Genomic DNA, 19,725 nt, shown 5'->3' with positions numbered 1-19,725 from the left:
AGGAACCTAAGATCAGAAGGGAAATGCTTCCTAGATGTACCTAATCATAAGAAAATATATTCTAGTTGGGTCTAGAGACCAAACATTCTCGGTAGCTGGCGTTATTCTATGCAGCCTACTCCCTGCAGCCCTCTGGAAACAGGAAAGCAACAAACTGTTAGGAAAAAAAGATTTGAAGACTCACTTGTTCAAGTTAGCTTTCTATTAAAATCCCTAATACAATAAAGGATAATTGTTGAGACATTTGTAAGTCTGCTTTTAGATGTTTTATCTATGTGATTTTATGAATTTAACTCTCTGGAAGCCGCCAAGAACTTTGGATTGAGTGGCATAGAAATGTTTTAAATAAATAAATATAAAGTAATAAGGATTTAGCCTATTTCATCTGAAACAGTTTTTTCCTTCTCTAATATTAAAAATGTATATAGTTTATGAAAATCAAGATGGCGCTTGAACAAAGAGAGCCTCTCCCTTAGGAATTTATTCTCCTTATTGTTGTCTCGAAACAGCTCTTCTGTCTCGTGTGTTATCAATTCTCTTACTTGCATACATTATATGGTATCATACATTTATGATTCAGTTTTAAACTGTAATATTTTTTTTAATTTTTAATTTATGAATTTTAAAAATAATACAAAGCAAATAATCTTTGTACAGCAACATTGGAGAAAAGAAGAAGAAGAAAAAAAAAAAAAAAAAGAAAAACTTTACAATCAGGCAACATGATAATCTCCAAAATGGAAACATTAATCCAGGGAAAGGGGAGGAGGAGGATTAGAGACAGTATAAGGAGGAGAATTTCAATCCAATAATTCACAAAAGTAAAGGCGGCAAATTAGAGCCCCATATATTACAGCCTAAGATAATTCTTGGGTGATTAAGCGAGCATTCTTCTTGGCCTCCAGGAAGTCCCATAGCTGATCTGAGCTAAAAAAAAAAAAATAAAAGTATTAGCCTTTGGCTTAAGGACACATTTACATAGATATTGAAGGAGAAAATTTGCACCAATAGCCAAAGCATCTTGTTGCATATTCAAAAAAGCTTTTCACCGCTCTTGAGTAATTTTAGCCAGATCAGAAAAAATCCATACTAGGCTCCCATGAAAAGAAACATTAAAATGCTGAATTAAACTGTAATATTTTTAACTCTATTCTCTTTTAAGGTAAAGGGGAATGAAAAAGGGAACAAAAATTGAATTGCATAGTCTGCCTTGTTCTTGAATTAAACAGCAGTATAGCAGAGGAATTTAAAAATAAATAACTATTAGAGAGCTGGTTAAATAATAATAGTAATATAAAAATCTGTGTTCTTTTATATTTAATGCAATATAGAAACAAGAGTTAAAGCCCAGCAGTTGAGAGAATTTTTGTTTGACAAGTGGAAACTTTAAAGTTAAGAGCAATTCACACACAGATGTGAATATTGTTGTTAATATATAGGTTGTGTTTCTGCTAAAATTCCTAATGCAGAGACATGAAAACCAAATATTGATTTGAAAGTATCTAAGTATTTTGAAAATCTTGATGTGTGCAGCCATCTCGGGGACACAAGGTCATTTATGTATTATGAGCTCTAAATTCTTTCAAAACTTGTTTTCTATTTTGTTTCCTTAACTCTTTTAATCTTGTATTATGCTTTTTCCCAGGTTTTTCTTTTGTACTACCTTGAAAAAGCAAAGGTTAAGCCTATTTCATTTAAAAGAGAAAAAAAGACATTTTTTTTTTCTTCCTCTTAAAGTAAAAGAAAGATTAAATTGTTGATTTTATCTGTTCCACGGTGCTGGTTGATAAATACATGATTTTAGGTTGAAGTACTCTGTTTAGATTTAGAAAAGGAAAAGGTGAACAAAGGTAAATTTAACCCTGTTTAAAATGGCACCTGAAAGCTGGAAAGTTTTTCTCTTCCTTCTCCCTATGGAATGTCCTGGATCTTGCAAGTAGTATCTCTGTTTGAGAGCTGTCATTCTAATGAAAAATGCCTTGTTTATAAGGATTACAAGTATCCTTTGCATTATACAAATATTTATGTAGATTCTTCTTAGCCTTGCTCTGATCTGCATACAAGGAAGAAAATATATATTTTTCTTTGTCTTTGAATTAAAGAGAGTCAGTTATAAACAACGAAACTAAGGTCCTGTGGAAAGCTTTATGGGCTTAAAGTGTTTTCTGGGTAAGACTATGCCAGAAGTGAAAAAGAAAATGAATTCTCAATACATTGAATTCAATGCATATAGGGCCGGATTTTCAAAGGGTTACGCGCACCGGGCCTAATTTCCCCGGGGCTTGCAAAAAGAGGCGGTCCAGGAGGCGTGGCGGTCCGGAAGAGTGAGGGCGTGGCCAGAGGCTGAAGTAAGTTTTAAAACAAGAAAAAGAAAACCAAAAAGGTAGGAGGGAAGTAGGGAAGTTTTCTCCGAGGGTAGCGCGCACACATGTACGCCCGCGGCCAGGTTTGAAAATCTACCCCATAATTTCTATTCATTTGAAGTTGCTTATAAAAAGAAAATGCCTACATTTAATAGTATGACTAAATGGCAATCACATCATTCTAATTATTTTACATGTTAGCATTTCAGCAAACATTTCTAGAAATATCAATATTTATCAATATGTTAATGTATATTGTACTGCATTATGTTTATTCTTATAAATATTTTGAAAGGTTTTCCCTATTATGGTATTAAATTAAAGATAATTATAATGACAAGACTCTTCCCAAGGTTGAAAATAAACTTGAAATTATTAATCTGTGGATAAAGAAACATCAATAGTTATTGATATACACTTCTCTTTAGAAGTGACATAAATTCAAATTGTCTTAAATGTTTTTTATATGGCATGGAATCTTGGAACGTGACCACATATTGAATTTTTTTTTTAAACTATTTTTATCATTTATTGGAATGCTAGACACTTTTGTTCTAGATTGATCATTCCAATACTTTTATTTTACATTCCTTGATCTAAGACAGCTTTGAACTTTTTATAATATACAGCCACCCCACAGACTTCCTTTCTGAATTTGCTCTGAACTCTTAATTCAGGACTGCAGATATTGACCTAGATTCATCAAATCGCTATAAATATTGCGGAAATAGCGCCTGCAATAAAAAAAAAAGGGCGTGGTTAGGAAAATTAGCAGCCTGCTGCATCGCATACATAAATACTGCATTCCACATTGTCAGTGCATCTCGCATTGCATCACTGCGCTGTGCGTTGCATCACCATGTGCTGCACCATTTGATGCGGCTCGCATTAATTAGTGTGTGGTGCATTATTTATTCCAGGTTATATATGCAGGCTTCCTGCAGCTGCCTCATTGAGGGTGTGTTGAGGCGTGGGTTAGAGGAGAGGAGGTGAGTAGTGGTCAGTGGATTAGGAGTTAGTTGATATTGCGATTTCTGAGTGTGTTGTCCTCTTCTTTACTGCTTTTCCTTCTGTTAACCTTTATCTTTGTCTTTTGTCTGTGTGTGTGTGTGTGAAAGTTTGTGTTTGTGCCATTTGTACATTTGTCATTTTCTGTGGAGGAGTGAGGAGGTGTGTGGAGGTTGTGGAGAGGATGGAGCATGAGAAGGAAGAGAGAGGAGAGGCGTGAGGGGATGAGGGTAGAGAGGAGGTGGGAGGATGAGGGCAGGATTAGGTGAAGGAACAGGGACAGGAGCAGAGAGAGGCGGGGGGGGGGGGGGGGGAATAAGCAGTCAAGGATGGAGGGAGGAGAATGGCAGGCCAGGGATAGAGAGAGAGGGCAGAGGGGAAGGGAGTTGGCAGGGCAGGGGCAGGAGGGGGGAGGGGAGTTGGAGGTAGAGTGAGGAAAGGGAGGACATCTCTCTGGACGCAGAAGTGGCACCCCCTTCTGGCAGCCAGGCAGCATGATGCCCTCGTCTCAGGGCTATCAAGTTTAGCATGCAGCAGAATGACGTGGTCATTGCAGGGGTCCTGCACCATTATGCCATGCTCTTCGGCAATTGGGTGGCCAAGACCTCTAAGGCAGCCAAGGGCCAGATATGGTGCAACATAGCCAAGGGCATCAGCACCCGCAGCAGAGTCCAACGAGCATGTGGCATGCAGGTACTGGGACATCAAGGAACAGCTGAAAGCCAAGGAGTGGCAAGAAATAAATATCAAAGGTGGACTGGAGGAGGAGCCCCCTTGTCCCATTGTCCTCACCACCATGGAGGAGCGCCTCGTGCAAAGGCTGGGACTGGATGTCTTTGAGGGCATGGATGAGCAGCTGGACACCATACAAGCCACAGCCGGTAAGTTCACCTCACCTGTAAGTGGGCATGCAGCAACAGGTGTACTCATCATTTGGCATAAGATGCTCACAATGCTAAGAAGCAAAGTGCACCTCTGATTCCAAATGTAAAAATGATACTTGCTGCCATTGGTACTTTTGTCTTATGTTTTGTTTCCACAGCTCTCACCCAGAAGCTGCTAGCCCCAGCCAGGAAGCTCCAGGGACCAGCAGTGCACCACCCCCTTTGCATACACCCTTCCTCATGAATGCTCAGACCCAGGTCAGCGAGGAGGAGGAGGAGCAGCAGCAGGCACAGGCTGAGGAGCCATTGGCAATGCTGGAACCCCTGGGCTCGCCCAGTCCTCTGGTTTCATGGAGGAATACAGCCTTGAGGGGACAATGTGCACAACTTGGAGCCAGCACACCACAGCGCCAGCCTGAAGCACCACACCCTCAGTAGAAGCAGCCCATAAGCCCGGGCATGCCAAATTTGGTGCCTCAAATTCCAGCACCAGCACCAGGCCCTGCACCAGTACCAACATCCCTGCCACTAACAGATGAGTCCATGCATGAGCAGCTGGGCCAGCTGGAAAGGAGGCTTGGGGTACACCTCAGATACATATGGGCAGAGCTACTGAGCCTCAGGAGGGCTGTAAATAGGTAGAATCAGGTCCTCCGCGTAAACTGCTGCAAACACACAGAACATGACCACACTGGTTGCTGCAGTGAACAGCATGCCCAACGTTCTGATGCAGGTCCTGCAAAGAATGCCCGAGCTGCCATCAGAGTCTTCTCCAGCATCACTGGAGTGCACACCCTGCAGCACTCCCTGGGCTGAGAGACGCTAGAGGGGTAGACTCCCAAAATCTATGCCCTCCCCAAGTGGCAAACCACGAAGATCATGAAGACCGGAAACACCTAGCCTCAAAGGCCGAAGAACAAGACTTGTAGGACAAGCCAGGCCAGGGCCCTGTACTGAGTTCCTGTGCTGTCTAGATGGAAGAAGCCTGCTGGGCCCATCCTCACTACAGAGTTCCTGTGCCATCTACATGGCTCAAATACTAATTTGTCATTTAGATATGCATTTTGCGATGCTCTATGCCGCGCTGCACCTGCCGGTCTTGGGCCCGATTCCTCCTACCTCATTCACGCCGCCTACTGTATGCTTCTCAGGGTCGCAAGCAGCGCATGCTGCACACAGCCCAACGAATCTCTACTCCTCTTTGCCACGAGCGGCTCCGCTCGCGGCATCACCTGACTGCTTTTCGGCGCCTGCCTAAATTTTCCTAATGGACGTGTTAGCTCTGCTCATAAGGATGATTACTGCAATGTCTTCACACTGTTTAAGTTCACCCTAGTGAAAGCTTCATTCTTCTTCCTGGCTGAAAGAAAACTGCAACATATGGATCTGGTGCCAAGTCATTCACCGGCCTACAAATGGCACAGTGGGCCACTTGAACTATATTTCATCCTCCCAGCTTGGTGCTCCTTGCTTCCACCTGACACCCATTTTGTTTTCTGAACAAACTTGTATTTATAGAGATATTCTCAGGCGCCAACTACCAGAGCTTGGTCCTACTTCAGTCCTCTTAATCTGGCTCCACTTCTGCATCTAGAAGACTTTGTCTCCTGACTCTACATCCTGCATCCTTGCTTGGTCTCCTCTCTGGCTTCTGATTTTTTGGTGTGTTCCAGTTTTAAGCAACTCTTTCGCTTCACTCACCAATTGTGCTTCACTGGCCACAAGCATTGGAGGGCCCAACCTGAAGAGAAGGTGACTGGCAGAGATGAAAGACCTCTAAAGTTCCTGCTTTCATTATCATCAGCCTGGATTCATCTTTACTGATACTAAGCCCTGGAAGAACCCCCTGACGACAGCAGCCGTTGTGATTGTTCTATCAATACCATTCCTAGAACTTTAACAAGAAAACATTTAGATGTATATTCCTGTGAACTTCTCCTAACATTCGTCATCCCTTGGCTCCAAGAATCATCATCCGAATATTTCGCCAAATGACCATGATTACCAAGTCTGTTTATCTTGCTCTTGAATCTGCTTCATCTTAACCCAGACATATAATTTGTATGAATGGCCCAAAAATCACAGGAAATTCTCCTCAAGAAAGAAATGGCAAGGGTACCCCCCATTTAAATACTGAACAAATAACTGTAAGAGCTATGGGTGTGTTTCAAAAGAAGCTTTTAAAAGAATTTTATCTTCTATCACCTTTGAAGTATACCATTTTCATCTTTTCTGTTCATTTTTATGTCAACACTTCCATGATTACTTCTGCTTCCAGTTACCATATAGATATCCATCCTCATCAAAAAGTGAAGACAACTGACCCCATCAGATCCAGTCAGTTAGTGCCAATCTATGCATCTCTTAATTCTCAACCTCAGAGTCTATGAACTAAGAATCACTCCTCCATAAACAGAGCAAAGAACTAAACTAGCAAAAGATTGGTAAAGCCTCAACAAAAAGTTCCCTTTCTTGCTGGGGTGGTTATGAATAACAGAAATTGAAGGAGATCTCCTTTCAGGAAGAGTTTGATTGAATATAGACTTATTGTAAAGTATTTAAGGGTATCCATAAGTATAATGATGCTGTGTGGTGACATGGTATACTATGGGGCAGATTTTATAAATCTGCACACACGCGTACTTTTGTTCGCGCACCAGGCGCGAACAAGAGTACGCGGGATTTTAATAGATACGCGCGTATCCATTAAAATCCAGGGTTGGCGCACGCAAGGCTGCCCAAAATCGGCAGCCTGCGTGCGCCGAGCCGCGCAGCCTGCCTCCGTTCCCTCCGAGGCCGCTCCGAAATCGGAGCGGCCTTGGAGGGAACTTTCCTTCCACCCCTCTGCACTTTCCCTTCCCCTATCTAACCCCCCCCCAACTTTGCGTGCGCCGGGCCGGCTGCCGCGCTCCATGTTCCAGTCCAAGGGCTGGTCCGGAACCCGCAGCCATGCCCCCGGAACGCTCCTGGGCCGAAACCACTCCCGCAGCGCCGCCCCTGAAACGTCGCGTCACTCGCGACACGCCCCCAACACGCCCCTCCATGCAAGCCCCGGGATTTACGCGCGTCCCGGGGCTTGCGTGCGCCGCCGAGCCTATGCAAAATAGGCTCGGCGCGCGCAGGGGGGGGTTTGGGGTAGGTTTTCGGGGGGTACGCGCGTATCTTACGAGCGTACCCCTTTGAAAATCTACCCCTATGTGTAAGAAAATTTAAATTTAGATCTGCTCAACTAGAATATTATTACTGCCTTGCATTTGCTCTGACCAGTGGTGGCCCTCAGAAAAATAAAGTTTTAGAAGTCTGTCCACTTCCCATAGATATTTACATCAATCTAATCTGGACTTTGTTCATTGTTGATTACATATGTTATTGACAAAAGACAATTGGCCAATTCCTGCCTCCTTCTCTCTAAAGGGGTGGGGCAGTTTTAATTCCAGACTTTAAAACTGCAAATAATTTTTAATGTCAATATTTCCTATGAACCAATACTTGGAGCTTAGTCCTAGTAGACTTTCTTAGATTCTTCACCGTTCTAAGTTGTATTACGTCCCTGTTTTATTGTAACTGCTACTTTTTCTTTTAGCACCTGTTAATGTTATTATTTTATTTTTCCTTTTGGCTCACCTTGTTATTTGTAAACCGGCATGATGCGATTCCATCGCGAATGCCGGTATAGAAAAAAAACTCAAATAAATAAATAAATAAATTATTTGAATCAAAAGTTGGTGGTGTCATAATAAATATGACAAAAGGGGGGAATGTTAGAATGCTTTTAAAAGTTTTTCCAATAATGTTATTACTGTTTGTGAATTTATAGTGATTAGACATGTTAAATTATTGAAGATTGCTGACCTGATGAAATATGCTGAAATGCTAACTTATAGGTCAAAAGTAAAAAAAATATGAGTTCAGACTTAAGTTTCATTCCTGCCTCAGTTTCCTAAATATCACATGACTTACAAGAATCCCAGCTTATTAATACATATATTGAAATTATAATATCCTATTAAGAAGAAGTTGTGTTAATGTCTACCAATTAGAACAATGTTGTGAAAACAAACTTAGTTATTGCTGTAGAGATTAGATTCTTCAGTATAGGCTTAAAGAGATTGGCATCTCTGGTTCAGTTTGTAATTGGTTTAGATCCTACTTAACTAATAGGCAGCCACAAGCAAAAATGAATGGTCTCTATTCTGATTGGTTCCCTATGGACTCGGCTGTCCCAAAGGGATCTGCACTGTCAGCCTTCTGGCTTAACATTTACCTGGCACCCATTTGTCAGTTGTTGGCAGCTCTGTGTGAGGGATATCGAATCTAGGCAGACGATATCCAGTTTTATGGTCCTTTTACAGCATTATGGTCAAACACTTCTGCTCTAATTTCATTTTGCAAGAACACCATAAAACAATGGCTCAGGCATAATAGGAAAGTATTAAATCCAGCAAAAACAGAAATTGTAGTGATTTGGCTTAATAACTCTGCTCTAGTTCCATTACGGTTGCATATGAAGATGAAGATATACAAATCTTATCACAGGCTCAAAATCTTGGGGTATATATTGATTCCAAGCTATTATGTATCCCTCAGATTAGAGCAGCCATTCAATTGGGCTTTTATAAGCTGTGTCTTCTGAGAGCTCTGAAACCACTACTCCTCCCCAGCTACTTTCAATCAGTAGTGCGAGCTTTTTTGCTATCTTCTTTAGACTACTGCAATTCCCTTTGTGGAACTTCCAGCCTCAACATTAAAACCATTGCAACTGTTTCAAAATGCAACTGCACTCCTAATTATGGGACAGAAAAGAAATGCGCATATCTCTCCAGTATTGGCAGACTTTCATTGGCTCCTAGTAGATTGAAGAATTAAGTACAAAATTGTAATGCTCACTCACAAATTAATGATATCAAATAGCTTGCCTTCGGCAAACGCAGTGTTAACAATGTACATTCCCACCAGAACATTGCACTCTTCCCAGAGAGCCCTTCTAGATGTTCCCTCTATCTGTCAAGCTAGGCTTTGTGAGACAAGGTAATGTGCTATTTCCATTACTGCTTCATCGCTTTGGAACACCCTTCCCCATGAACTCAGGATGATGGAGAATGTAAAGGGATTAAAAAATGCATTAAAAACTTTTATTTAAGCAGGCATTCTGTTAATTTTAATTTGAAGGAGTTTTGCAGTACTATGTTGCCTGTTCTCATGCTTTTATTCTATTTCATTTTATATGTTTTACTTGATTTATTCTATTTTAACTGATTGTCTTTTAATAGTGCAAATTGTTATGGATGTTATTTTGTAAGCTGCTTTGGGATGTGGTATTAGGATGTAATAAATACAAATAAAGCAAATAAATAAATAAATATAGAGCCTGGTATCAGTGAATGATCTTTGAGCAAATTGATCCTGATCAATGACCTGTTGTTCTCTCTATAAGATATATCTTATTATATTATTTGCTGTTGTGAATAAAAGGATTTTTCTCCTCAAGCTGCTGGCTCAAAACATTTATTCAGTCCCCAGCATGGACTTGCTCCTTTTGTGTGCTGTGTCATAAAAAAAAAAGAAAAGAAAATAGTTAGACTTTGATGCATTGCTAGTGATATTTCTGTGTTTGTTTTGAGCAGCACATGCGAGAGGCCGCCGAACGGCGGCAGCAGCTGGAATTGGAGCATGAGCAAGCCTTGGCCGTCCTCAACGCAAAGCAGCAGGAGATCGATCTCCTGCAGAAGGTAGGTGGAGCCATTAAAAAAAAAAAAAAAGAAACTAAAGGGGCTGTCCTGGTGGGCTCCGTGGTAGCGCCATGCATTTGGAAGACTTGGGTTTGCCCCCTGGGTCGTCTTTCACTTCCCGGGCCCCTTTGGGGGAAGGGAGTCCTAATCATCATGCAACAGTGACACCTAGTGGCCGGATTTAGGCCTCATGATTGCAGGTTTGTGGAAGGAGCCCTGGTGCATGGCTCCCGATCGAGGACTGTTGCTGCGACAAGTGGGCTAAGTGAGTTGGATAAGGAGTATAAAATAGGGAGAAAAAATCCCTGAGTAGTTGCCAACGAAGAATTATGGTACCATATCCCAACTCTGGCTTCAACTGAGGAACGGGAGGAAACTGTCAGGGCAGGCATTATCAGTAGCAAGAAAAATAGAAACTGAGCATCCTACCAACCCTTGCCTGTTCCTCTAAATCAAGTGCCTGGCTTTCAGTCACTATAGTTTTGACCTCTGGGTCTTGGATGTAGATAGTGGTTAGATCAAGAGACGGGGCGTCGGGATTTCAGGGTCCTAATTCCATATCTACTGCTGACTCAGTGTGACCTTAAATCAGTGTCATTTTGCCTCCCTGGACCTCAGAACATTAATTTAAATATAATGGGAAGCAGACAGTATATATCATGTTAGTTGATAACTTGTTATTGTTTGAAAAGATGACTGGGAAAAACGTATTTTATACATTTTGACATAGCTTGGAGCTAGGATTGATAAAGAGGATTTGAAGAATCATAAGCCAGTTGAGGTACTTGGTTAGCTGCTTCACAGTAAAGTCCTTTCGTTCTGCTTCTCTTTGTCCCGCCAAGCATGCAGCGCCAGGAACAACAAAAGTGGTGATTTCAGACAGGAAATGGTGGTAAATTCACCTCATGAAAAAAGAAGGTTTCAGAAAAATGTTTCTGACTCAGTCACATGGATAAAAATAAGATTCACTAAGCCTAAGATCTCAAAAGAATGCTTTAGTCCTTCTGCTGGAAGCTAACATTCTATAGGACCCCTCTTGAATGGTAACGCCTACAGTTATCTAACGTGTTTGCTGGGCTACTCTGTTGGAATTATAATTACCACGCTCAAGGTAGTACTAATTTAGTCTCTTCTATAATTTTCCAGAGCAGGCTCGGTTTATCCTGTCCTTTGATCTGCGAGTATAATATATCCAACCCCACTGGCGATAGAGATCACACAAGTCAGTGCTTCTGACCAACACATTTTATAAACCCAGACAACTCCAGGGAGAGATAATTATAGGTGCCTTTCCGTCGTCATTTATCAAGGACTGATATTCAGGTAGATTTTATTAAACTTGAGGTGATGGATAGCACAGAAGCTTCTGTTACCTGTCATAATATGTTTTGTAGCTCTCTATGAGCACAATTTTTCATCAGATGATGGCAGGAAGATGTATTGCCATACAAGAGAGAAAAATATTAATGGGTGGAGTTGCCAAAGGGAGACTTGTACACAATATTAATGATTATGTTTGGATAAATGATTTATCTGTCCTTATTACCCCCACAAGTATTGATGCAAAATATTTGGAAGATTCAAGGAAAAAGCAATAATTAATGTCCTTGAATTTTGTCTAGGAGGGCACTCTTTGAATGATCAAATATGATTTTGTATATTAGAATTCAGTATAAAGTTTTAGCAGTAAGGACAGTAGGGGCCACAGTAGAGCGTGTATTGTCCTGGGAGTTCAAACTTTGTGTATAGTGGGATGCATTAGGCAGAAGGTCCATTTCTACACAGCTATGACAAACCAGCAGTCAGATGGTTAAATATTATTAAAATTATCATTATTATATGTTAATATTATGGTTGATGTAATTGAGAAAATGTTTTCAATATATCAAACATTTTCAACCTACTGAATGATATTCTGTAGCTTTATATCCATCAACATACTATTTGATTTAACAGCAACTTTAAAGTAGAATTCAGCTGCACAACTTCCCTTTCACCAAAGTCTCTACATCCATGTAACCCCTCTTGTCACGTCACTCCATTGGCGCCCTATCTACTTCTGTATACAGTTATTTCCACAACTTGCCCTCTGGAGGCGAAAGAGAACTTGGGTGAACCAAGCCCCTGATGAATCACTGCCTTGCATTTTCCATTTTAAGTACCTCTGGGTCCACTCGGGGACGGCAACTTTCAAAGGAGCACACAACTGCATATTGAAACGTGTGCATGCACCCAGGGACATGATGATTTTATAACATATATGTTCATACATGCCTACATTATAAAATAGCCTTGGCACGTGTATATGTGCACCTAATTTTGCAAGTAGGGACACAGCACTGCGCAAATCAGGTTTCAGCTGTGTAAGTCAGGGAATTTTATAACTGGCGCAAGACCATGCCAAGACCAGTTTCACCAGTTTGTCCACCAGTTCGCCCAGTGTAGAGCTAGATCCTCCAAACTCCCCTGGTTTACTAGCTTGCCCTGCCCCCAATTACCCCAGACCCGTTAAGCCTTTCAGAAATGGTGTGTTGTTTTTTTTTAAATTACACCTCGTCCATAGCAGAAGTAAAATTATGCGGCAGTAAACCTGGGCGCTCATCCAGACACGTAGATATTTGCACGCTCATCTCTTGACCCTGCCCTAGAAAGTCCATGCCCCGCCCACATCACACTTCTCTTTGATTCCGAGTGAGATGTGTGCGCAGTGGGAGATACTTGCGCATATAGACGGCTTTTGAAATACGGCGAGCACGTGTAAGCCCTACGTGCGTGCGCATCTTCTGATTTTTGGTGAGTGCTGGGCTTTTAAAATTCACATCTAGTACGGTGTCTGCATTTCAAAGGCTAGCAGGAAGCCAGCAGATGAGAAATAATATACTTTGTCAAGTCCAACGATGTGATATTTTTTAAAACAGAGCAACAAGATGTGGCATTATTTTGTTCATAAGTAACTAGATTTGTTTCCCTTTTGCCGTGAAGGCTCAGGTTGAAGCCAAGAAAGAACATGAAGGTGCAGTTCAACTCCTAGAGGTAAGAAAATTCCATTATCCATTACATTTTGAACATTTGAATCAAGGCATGATTGCATTCAGTGGGAAGGCATGCTCTCTTCCTCCTTGCTTAAATAGTCTTTCCAAGTCTCGTTAATCATCTCTATAATTTATAGTTGCCACTTGACCCAGGCCAATCTTTGACAAAGGGAGCCAGTCTGAGTTTTGGCCTATTATGATTCTGCAATTGCAGTTTCAGTATCTCTAAGGAAAGGAGATTTAAACATCCATAGATGCAGTGTGATATCCTCCGAACTTGGTAAAAACCAAAACCATGGCCTGTGCTTGCTCTGTGTACAATTTGATACTGAATATTCACTAAAGTTTTGTATAAGCTTGTTCTAAATAAGGAGTACTATTTGTTACCTGCATTTTCCTCCTCATTGACACCCCTTACAGTGCATAAAATGTGTACTTCACAATAACATTTAAATAGCGCCCATTTGGATAATGACAAACTAATGGAGTGTGGATAAGTGTGGTTTGAAAAAGCAAGGAATTTCAATACATTACCTTGTTTCGGTAAACTAAGCCTCATGCTAAATAGAAAATGTAACCAAACAAAAAGGAGACCGTATTGGACTACAGTATAATTTTTGGCATCAGGCTTCATGGCAGTTCAGAAGTGATCTTTACAGGAGATTCAAACAGCAGCTGATCCTCTAGGTTTCCTGGTGAATGCTGCTGAATTCAGATCGATCAGCGCTAAAGTTACGTTTTCCAGTTCTCTGTACTTGGCAATGGGACAAAAACTGGCAATAGTTTTTAGGGCTGTACATTTCTCTGAAACAGCAACATTAGAAACATCAACAATATTTTTTTTTTGTTTCTGAAATGAAACAAACAAAAAAAAAATCAGAAATTTTTTTGGGGGGAGGGTGTGTGTATTTCTTTTAGTGCATGCATCTCAGAACAGCGTTGCCAGGAATGACCATACAGATAAGTTAACATTGACTTATCACTGCCACTCTGAATAAAGGATGGTCTTCATCTGAGAGGTCCGCGGTCCTACTGCCCATGATAGAACCAACTGACCCGATTTTCAAAGGACCACGTGCATAAAAAACAGGGGCTACACTGGTGGCTGGGCTTTGCAAAAGGGGCGGGCTAGAGGAAGTGTTCTGGGCGGGAAGGGGGGGGGGCGTGGACCAGGACAGCGCTCTGCACGTGGAGATTCCTTCTGATCCTGGGGAGCAGTAAGTATTAAGATAAAAAAATTAGGGATAGGTAGGGTTAGGTTAGGCATCGGGGAAGAGTTAGCAGATAGGAAAGTTTCCTTTCAGTCCGCTCCTTAATTGGAGATGGACTGGGAGGGAACTGGGGGAGGCCTGATTCCGTCACCGTGTGTATTTCGCTAAAATCCCCCCCCCCCCCCCACGCGCCGCCCATACATGCATGCATGGATTTTAAAATCCGGTGCGCATGTGCGCGTGGCCATCGGATTTTATAACACGTGCGTGCCGGCTCGCATGTCATAAAATTGGCGCGTCCATGTACGCGGGTCCTAAAATTGGCCCCAATGTGTTTCCAGCCTTAGGAGCCGAATGCCTCCATGTATCAGATTGGCATTCTTCACAACTCTTCAACAATTAACACAAGCACATTCCATGGCCACAGCACGCTGGCAAAACAAAGTATATGGAGAGGTCCACAATATTATAGTGACAGGGGCAACAATTCCAATGTCAAACCAGGCGGTATCTGTTACTTGTTGGTTTGGCAGGCCTTTCTCAACAGTGATGGATTGTGAATTAATGATCAGGAGAGACGGCAAGGAATATGTGTGTGTGTGTGTATTATATACATATCATTTTTTTTTATAGCTATCTTGCAAACCCCAATAACACCCTAAGAATGGGCAGAGTTTTACATTACAGCATGAACGACTGTGATATTTATTTATACCCTTGCCTAGTGTTGTTAGGCAGTTTGGCACCGGTGTGCCATTGCAATGTACTTTGGATAATAGAGGTCTATTGACTATGTACGATTTTATCCTAAATTCTTCTAATTTTGTTGCAATGAATAACAAAATGGCCAGTTACGAGAAAGTAAAAGAGAAATTATATGCTGACAGTCTTGTAGCGTTTTCTTTCTTTCTTTTTTTTTTTTCCTTACTACTTTTTTCATGAAGAGATTTGGAGCAATTAGAAGAATATATTTTTTTTTTACCCTGCTTGAGATAAATGTCATTCGAGCAAGCGCAGCAATTAATAATGATTTAATAATGTATAAGCTCAGCAAATATCAAAAACAGGCTAGAAAAGGCTATCACAGTCTGCTTTCCACTGAGGCTTCATCGGTAGGGTAAGTCTGAACTGAAAGGAAAGACGGTAGGCTGGAAGGGCAGAAGAGACCTTGGCAAGGATTAGGATGGGGCATGCATTTTTTCCCTCTAACTTTCCTTTAACTTCACGCAGGTCAGATTTGGGTCACGTGCTTTCATGATTACCATAAATATTAAAATTGATTTTTGGTTTTAACTTGAAAGGTAACAGATACTGGCTGGAAACTGTACAATAGAATGATTTATTTGTAGGATGAAAAGCACCAAAGCCAAGCGGAGAGGTGACAGCTTGTGATTTCCTCTGCAGTCTCAGCAGGAAATGCCGAAATTCTTACTGAATCTTTAATTGCTGTAGCCCCATTGATAGTGGGGCGCAAAGTCCTTGGGCATCATCGTCCCAGCAAACGTGACCTGCATTCTGCTAGCGTGGAACAGCGCGCACGTTGAACTAAATATTTTTTTCAAACTATTCCCTGTACATTCCAGGCACATACATTTTTACTTTCTTTATGATCATTTTATCTGTTTTGCTTCCTTGGTAAGGCTCTGTTAGCATTAGGGATGGTGTAGGCTCAAGGTCACAATTTAGATGTAGAAAACCACATAGAACAATGTCGATATTTTTGGGGGCCAGCATGAGAGACTATAATAGCTTGGAGCCTGGTGCTGGAACAGGCTCATGAGGGCTGGGCATTGATCAGGCAATGGTGAACTAAAAAGCTAGCAAGTTACTTGGATCTTAATTTAGTAAATTGTAGATGTCCTTGTGTAAGACGTAAGAGAATTCATTGCCTGGGATGTTTATAACCCTAACAACAACACTGACTTAGGTGATGAATTCTTTGCCGGTATTGTATGCAATGTGTTATCGTGCTCTAATTGCATTTCCACCAGATTTGTCAAATTTCAGATAAACAAGAGGTTGAAAGCAGTGGATGATAAAGGCCCACAGAGTTTATATTTTGTACAGAGAGTTATTACAGCTCACTCATTTTTTTATTTTAAAGCATCCCTCTCCTTCCCAAATCAATATACTGTACCCTAAAAGCCCCCCTCCCCAGCACCCAACCGTAGGAGAAAAAGCAAAGGGAAAGAGGAAAGAATGTGCTCAGAATAAACGTGCCACAAAAATGTAATTAAAAAAAAAAAATGTTTTTAAAATCTTGCCCTGCCAATTTTCAGTCTCTTCAGGAACTTGCAGAACAGGCGGCCTCCTGGCACTGGCGGGTGCCTGTAGCCATAGGGACAGTCACCCCCAGGGATGCCATGGGACCGGCCGTTCCACGTGTTGCCAAACCAGGCTTCTGGCGATTTGTAAGGAAAAGACCTGAGCCTGTGCTTTTCATGAGAGACAGAGAGGGGGCTAAGGGCACGTATTTTCATGCTAAGTATGTACAAGGGGGAACCCCCCCCCCCCCCAACTCAACCAGCATGTGATTTCTCTCTGCCTCGCTCACTCCTTTTAGCATCTTTTCGTATTTGGCTTCTTAGCCTGTTGTGGTTCAAGGGCTGGCAACACAGTCAGTTTCTGTAATATTAGCACTGTGTGGCTTGCATGCTGTACATGTGATAATCGTTTTAACGTATTCTGTTTTCTGGTTGTTTTGTTGTGCTGTTTTGCTTTATTTTGAAATGTAAGCCAACATGACTAGAACTGTTTTATTTAATTTTGATTTTTTACATCTCTTTGTTGTTGTGTTTTGTTGGACTTTGCTTTGCTCTTCACCCAGAACACCTTGGACAGCATGCAGGTACCTTAGGGCGTCTACTTTTCCCTACTGTGAACTGTGTGCCTGCTTGCAATGCCTTCCCTTGCATGGGATACTTGAAAGAACCATTCTTAGAAGGATGCTCCACCCTGGCTTGGTTTTGAGAGGAGAGGAAGACCTCCATTGGGCACCCTTTATCAGGGGTGAAAGGGAAAAAAAAAGGAGAAACTTGATAAATCGGGTCCTTGACAAATCTAATCTGATGTTTGCATTTATATAAATCACTTAAGAATGCAATAATTGAGGAATTGTTGCACAGATGAAATAGCACCAAGAAAGGACTTGGGTTTAGTCTGAAACGTGATTGCATTTTTGGCATTTTTATTTGCCTTTTCTTCCAACAACTTTTTCAATTTATTGCAAACACGGGGTGGGGCAGTGGGGAGGGAGGGCCGCCAACGAGGTGAGCATGTCAGATGCTTTGCCAAGCCTTGCAAGACGGAGTGTGCAAGATCCACATTTTCAAATAGTTGAAGCCTATTTGCAAACTCTGGACTGCATTAGTAAAACGACTGGAGGTGGCCTCAGCAGCCCTCGAAGAGGTTTGGGTTTTCCCCAGAACTGTTGCATGGGAGGAGATTGCTGAGTGACCTGAATGTTGAGGAGCATGCCCACTAAGAATGGTTTCCACATTTTATTTTGCAATGTCGTAACTTTCAGACTGCATAAAAGGTTGTCGAATTCAGATTTCCAGTACTACAGAAGGAAATAGAGAACTGGGGAGACATACTGGATTTGGGTGGGCAACCTTATGATTGGAGGGTTTACTTTTTTAATAAAATGATCTAAAACTCTCAAACATTAAAAGGAGGAATAATTCACTTCTAAAAAAAAATTATACTGTTTGAAAATTTGGATCAACTTGTTATTTTCTACCCCAACTCAGTTCATGTCTAAAAATGTGTACATGTGATCTTACATCCAAATAAACAGAGCATAATCTGAGTATATAAGGTACATCACCTTGTGCCTGGATTATGCACTTACTTTTCTTATAATCACGGACTGGGAAAACGCTGTTGGAAAAATGACTTAAATGGTGGCAGAGGCCTGGGATTTCAAAGCTGCTAATCACTTCTGCCTTTTGTCTTCACTTTGGTTGATCCAGTAATGAGATTTAAAAAGAAAAAAAATCTGGAAGTCTAAATTCATTCCCTCTGCTTGAAAAGTAGCAAATCATATTGTGAAAACTGAACATTTTCAAATAAAAGAGAGTTTGTCTTCTTTTAGATTTAAGAAGCACTGGAGTATATTAAGATGGAACAGTATTGTTACACTAGATTCGCAATATAGTTTAATGCACATGGTGCCACTTTGATTTAGTTCAGATGTGACCCCAAATATTGCTTGCATTTTTTTTTTTACCTCTCAGAGATTTCATACAATTCAAAACGGTCTCTACTTAAAAATGGCCCAGTACCATATAGAAAAGGTGGCTGCAGTAGTGTATATCAGTAATCTAGGTGAGATGCCTCCATCTGCACTGGAGCTGTTGCTTCCTGTCTTGGTTCTCAAGATCCCATATCCCAAAGCATTCTGGGATTCGTGGCCTTATGCTTTGAGCTAATAAAAGTGAGATGAGGCAGAAAACACCTTAAGGCAAAAGTTAAGAACCCCAGCACAGTGTTTTTGGAGCTATTAGATTTCATATTTTTCTGGAATTAGTGGCACCCAGAGCTGACCTACTTCCTGGGAGCTGACCAGAAAAGATAATCTGTACCTCAACGGCAGGTGAAACTAGGGTTTAGAGATTAGAGATGAGCTCTAATCCTTCTCTGTCTGACCACTGCCAATTTACTTAATTTTGCTGAACCTTTGTTAATCCAACTATAATGGAATATTAATAATATTATTTCCATGCTCCCTAAAACCTTTAGAAACTGCAGATGACTGAATGAGACTTGTAACCAGCTCGTTCACCTCAGAGACAGCTGCGTTTGCCTCTCTGAAAGGCCATAATTCTAAGGTTCCTCTAATCTTGTTAAAAATAATAAGTTATATGCAATACCAAATATAATTATGGCATTATATTATATAATCTAATACAGCATAAAATTATAATATTTGAAAGGATATATGTCATTATTTTAGAAGTCAGATGGTCTCTGAAAGTGCTTCTGTCTTCAGAGTTTACAAGGTTTCCCTTTCAGACAAACTGCAGCTAGTTGTGTAATATAATATAGTACAATACAGTCTGTTTTAAAACATTACAGCAAAGTTTGAGATTTCCCATTAACCTCTGCAATAATAAGACCAACGGCGCTGAATGAGATCAGTGGATTAAAGCTATAGTGCTCTAGCCTAGGTACCTGAATACTGTGAAATATTAAATGAAAGTTAATGATAAATTTTTCAGGAGACAGCTAGACGTGGACTATTGTAACCAACGTCAAGCCATTTCTGTGCAGGACACCCATTTAACCAAGGTCAGCTACTAAAACCAGTGCATTTCCAGCCTGGTTGATGTTAAACCTATTGAGGTAACATAAAAAGGATGCAGCAATTATTTTCCTGTTTGTCTTGCAGCTCACAGGCTGTGTCAGGCATTTGCTTTGATTTCGGTGGAGCTCATTCCTTTCTGCTAACAAAAGTTGGTGATTCTCTAGAGCGAGGCAGCCAGGAGCATCTCGGA

At 41.1% G+C, this 19,725-nt stretch overlaps 1 protein-coding gene across 13 annotated transcripts in view; it reads left to right on the top strand.

Annotated features, from left to right (window-relative positions):
• Positions 1-19,725, top strand: part of RIMBP2 (RIMS binding protein 2) — a 438,584-nt gene that overhangs the window by 287,618 nt on the left and 131,241 nt on the right. For 10 of the 13 annotated variants that reach the window (XM_029619911.1, XM_029619907.1, XM_029619908.1 and 7 more), the window contains 3 exons: positions 9,880-9,984; positions 12,967-13,017; positions 17,055-17,075. In XM_029619911.1, coding sequence (XP_029475771.1) covers positions 9,880-9,984; positions 12,967-13,017; positions 17,055-17,075 — 177 coding nt within the window. The remainder of the gene's footprint in view (positions 1-9,879; positions 9,985-12,966; positions 13,018-17,054; positions 17,076-19,725) is intronic. The other 3 variants (XM_029619910.1, XM_029619915.1, XM_029619914.1) reach the window with 1 other exon arrangement.

This window comes from Rhinatrema bivittatum, chromosome 11 (genome assembly GCF_901001135.1).
Source record: "Rhinatrema bivittatum chromosome 11, aRhiBiv1.1, whole genome shotgun sequence".
Taxonomy (NCBI): Eukaryota; Metazoa; Chordata; class Amphibia; order Gymnophiona; family Rhinatrematidae; genus Rhinatrema; species Rhinatrema bivittatum.
This window is presented reverse-complemented; position numbering and strand designations above follow the sequence as displayed.